General features: G+C 43.9%; 1 protein-coding gene across 1 annotated transcript; it reads right to left on the bottom strand.

The window, feature by feature from the left end:
- Positions 1 to 2153: 2153 nt before the first annotated feature.
- LOC119330898 (pectinesterase inhibitor 28-like) lies at positions 2154 to 3123 on the bottom strand. The gene has a single exon (XM_037604026.1). It carries the CDS (start codon positions 3032 to 3034, stop codon positions 2384 to 2386), a length of 651 nt encoding a protein of 216 aa, XP_037459923.1. The 5' UTR covers positions 3035 to 3123; the 3' UTR covers positions 2154 to 2383.
- Between the last annotated feature and the right edge of the window lie 816 nt (positions 3124 to 3939).

Below are 3939 nucleotides of genomic sequence, written 5' to 3'. Positions count from 1 at the left end.
ACGGTAGCCATTGATTTGAATGCAACTCCATATTCTAAAGAGTGCGCCGACATGTGTATAGAGCGGGTGCTAGCTTCCTCTGCTTAGGTCATCTATGTTAGTCAAGATGATCCATATTCACAATCAATTGATTTCCGCAAAAGTCAAGTTTTACAAAAATTGTTCCACTTTATAGAGAAAACTAACTATATGTACAATACCAAATATATATCATAGGAAAATATATTTCATCATGAAACTAGTGGTATTTGATTTGGTATTCTAGATGTTGATAACCTTTTCTCTAAACAAAGTCTGAATTTTAAAAAAAATGCAATATGCACTATATTTTAGGATAGAGGAAGTATTTTGGAAATTCCCAAGGTTTCCAAACCACAGTTTTCTTGTACGACACATTTAGTTACCCATGCAATTCTTCTTCTTGAATATTTCGAAACTATTTGGCACTATAAGGGGCGGTGCCAGGCCCCAAGCTGGGGTATGGTGGAGAGATCCTTCGTTGATTGTAGCACAAATGGCTATGTAGCATACTGTAGCTAGTTTAGCTATACGGGCTTGCCTATGACGTGCGTTAATCCTGGCTCCGCTACTGGCACTATATCTCTTGGTCTTATGCCTTCAAGCCATGACGAGTTACAGAAATTTAATTTTTCACCACCACAACGGCGACCGTTGTAGGCCAACCTCGTTATATATAATACTCATGCCATTTAAAATAGGAAGACATTTTTTGTATCTATAAATACAATGTTCTAACCAACAAATGCTTTATCAATATACCGGTTACATGACATGAAACGGATATCATTAGATTTGTTCTCAAAGTGAGTTCTTACGGTTATGATTATATATCATATAAGCACTTATTAATGATGTAAACGTTAGACAAAGACTTGTCTTAACATCCTATATTTTGAAAATAGGAGGTATATAGATAAATATATCTTGCTAACATTGCAGGGTCTAAATACTACTCCCCCTGTTCACAAATATAAGATGTTTTGGATACATACAGACTGAAATGAGTGAACAAACACATTAAGACATGTCTATATACATCTGATTCACAAAAAAGTTATTCCTTCCAATCCGTATTACTAATTGATATAATTTTAGGTGAAATTTCTAGGAACTTTAGATATCTAACTATTATGAAAACTGAAAAAAAGTGATCCTCAATGAAGTACTTGACTTCCCAAATACTCCCTCCGTAAACTAATATAAGAGCGTTTAGAATACTAAAATAGTGATCTAAACGCTCTTATATTAATTTACAGAGGGAGTAAACATAATCAAGTACTAGAATTCAACAGATGTCATCAACTTCAGTTTTGCACCATCGTCAAGTTCACATTTGCAATCGATCGAAGCTCACTCTTTATAATACTCCATTTGTATCTGTAGAGCATATTTTGTTTCAATAAGACAATATTTTGATCAGTAGTTGCTTTGTCAATATGTTGTTCATGTGACATGCAATTGATGTCACTAGATTTGTTTCCAAAAGTATTTATTATGACTTTGATTTCGTACTATGCAAGCCACTTATTAACGGGGTAAATATTGGTTAAAGACTTGATTTGATGGGACAAAATATTGGTCACTATATTTTGAAACATAGGCAATATGCAGATAGATACAAGTTTTTTTACTCAAATTGTGTTTATAGTATTAGATTAGTAGAATGTTGGGTATGACCAGGTATAGGGTACTCTGGACAAAGGGAACATAATACCTACGACTATATGACACACAATTCTTGCCGAACATGCATCTGAACTTGTACAACGTTGAGAAATCCAACCACCAGAGTATCCGCAAAAACTTATAGATAAACAAATCTCGTTGAATCGCCACCGTGCCAAGCATATCGGCGGAGGTATCACCCCAATTTAGGCATACATCTGCACTAGTATCATTGGACCAAGCCGATAGTTTTGTCTGAGAAGACGATAGATACTTGTTGGTAACATTGCACACAATAAAATACTGTGAATTGAACTAAGTAGGTGAATGGGTTTTAGAAAAAGTTCAAAGATCTAATTATTATGAAAAGTAAAATAAATAAACAGGTAGTCCTGCTCCATATATATTGTTATTTTTACCTTTTTGAACTATTTTAGTCCCCAAATAAACATGATCAAGTACCAGAATTCAAGAAATATCTCATCAATATTATTAGTAGTAGTTAACTGAGTACACTGCACTTAGTATATAGTAGCAAAAACGTAAGGAGACTTAGCACGTGTCATTACACGTACGCTACACTAGTTACAACTATACGTACTTGTGGTTACATCCTTAATTAATTTACGGGATAGCTTGTGCGCAGTAGGCATCGGTCATAGTACTTATATTGGTTCGTAGCAGCTTTCTTCAGCCTTCAGCTGGTGGCGCTGAGGAGGGAGATGATGTCGAGCGAGACGGAGCAGAGCTGCTTGAGCGCCTCCTCCCTGGCGGCGAGGTCGGCCGGGTACGCCCCGGGCCTCTGGCGCCGGAACAGCGCCTTGCACACCTGCGGGTACTCGGCGGCGGCGCCGACGTAGACGGCGGCGTAGTCGTAGTCCTGCTGCGCGATGGAGCCCCTCGCGGCGGCCAGCGCGTCCCGCGCCTCGCCGTACTTGGCGGAGCAGGTCCGGAGCAGCGCCTGCACGGTGCCGTCGACGGCGGCGCCGCCCTGCGCGGTCACGTTGGCGCCGAGCGCGGCCGCGGAGGCGGACGCGTTGGAGGCGGCCGCGGAGACGGCGATGGCCGAGAGGCCGCGCACGTCGGCGGTGGTGCTGGAGGGGTCCGCGGCGAGCGCGGCCACGCAGAGGTCGTAGTAGGCGGTGGAGTTGCAGGTGGTGCGGACCAGCGCCGCGGCCATCGGGGCGGCGGGCGCGGGCGGCGGTGACGGCGGCGGGGAGTGCTTGGCGTGGCCGCCGTGGCCGTGGTGCGAGGTTGGGCCGGAGCGGGAGCCGAGGGCGCTGGGCGCTAGGAGGGAGGCGACGAGGAGCACCAGGGTGGCGGTGGTGATGGCCATTGTTGGCGCCATTTTTCCTTTTCTTGCAGTGAGATGTTCGTGGCTCTGTGGAAGAGGAGGAGCTGCTTGTGTTGTGTGTGACTGCCTTTGGAGAGGGAAGAGCTGTGTGCTGTGTTGGTGGGAGAGAAGGCAAGGGGGTGATGGGGTTTTATAGGAGGAGGAGGTGGGATTACCTGGCTAGTCTAGTCCATCCTTATGGCTGCCAAAATTGACTCCTAATCAGCCTAATTATGTTTTGTTGGGGGTCATCAAGTGGAGCAGTCCACCATGCCATATGCTTCCTCTCTTCTTCTGCTCTTCACCTCCATTTTTCTGTTACGACTCTCGGTCAGAGTGCTGCTGCATTTCATAAAAAATAAAGACCGGCTTGTGGAAAAAATATACTCCTTCCACCTGTGCGTCTAGATACATCCATTTTAGTGTCAGGTAATTCCGGACGGAGGTAGTAGTATCACTAGATGGCATGCTTTGATCACTTTTTTGTTATTGCACATGACCGTCGGCAGTGGTGGAGCTAGTGACGGGTTACGCCTGGGACTGACATAGCTTGAGCGATAAACTCTCATGATTTCCAGTACTTCGTAAGATGAAATTGCAATAATAGGCCTATCTTCGCCACTGACCGCCAGCAGAATGTTTGTCATGTACAAATATAATTAGTAGTGTATAACAAAATTGAAACACCTCCTAATTACGGGAACATAAACAAAGGCAGAGTTGAGACTTTCAATGCCAAGATGATCACTATCCTTGGCACGTGCATGGGGTTCACTTGCATGTGCCGAGGACAACATTCACTTACACGAGTGTAGGCTACCTCAATATTGTGGCTACTTCGCTGTCCCTCGTCTTTGTTTTGACCGACGTCAGGGGTCGAGTCAACCTCCCCTAGGTGTATGTTGTCTGGAGAAGATAAT

This window comes from Triticum dicoccoides, chromosome 7A (assembly GCF_002162155.2).
Source record: "Triticum dicoccoides isolate Atlit2015 ecotype Zavitan chromosome 7A, WEW_v2.0, whole genome shotgun sequence".
In the NCBI taxonomy this organism is placed as follows: domain Eukaryota; kingdom Viridiplantae; phylum Streptophyta; class Magnoliopsida; order Poales; family Poaceae; genus Triticum; species Triticum dicoccoides.
This window is presented reverse-complemented; position numbering and strand designations above follow the sequence as displayed.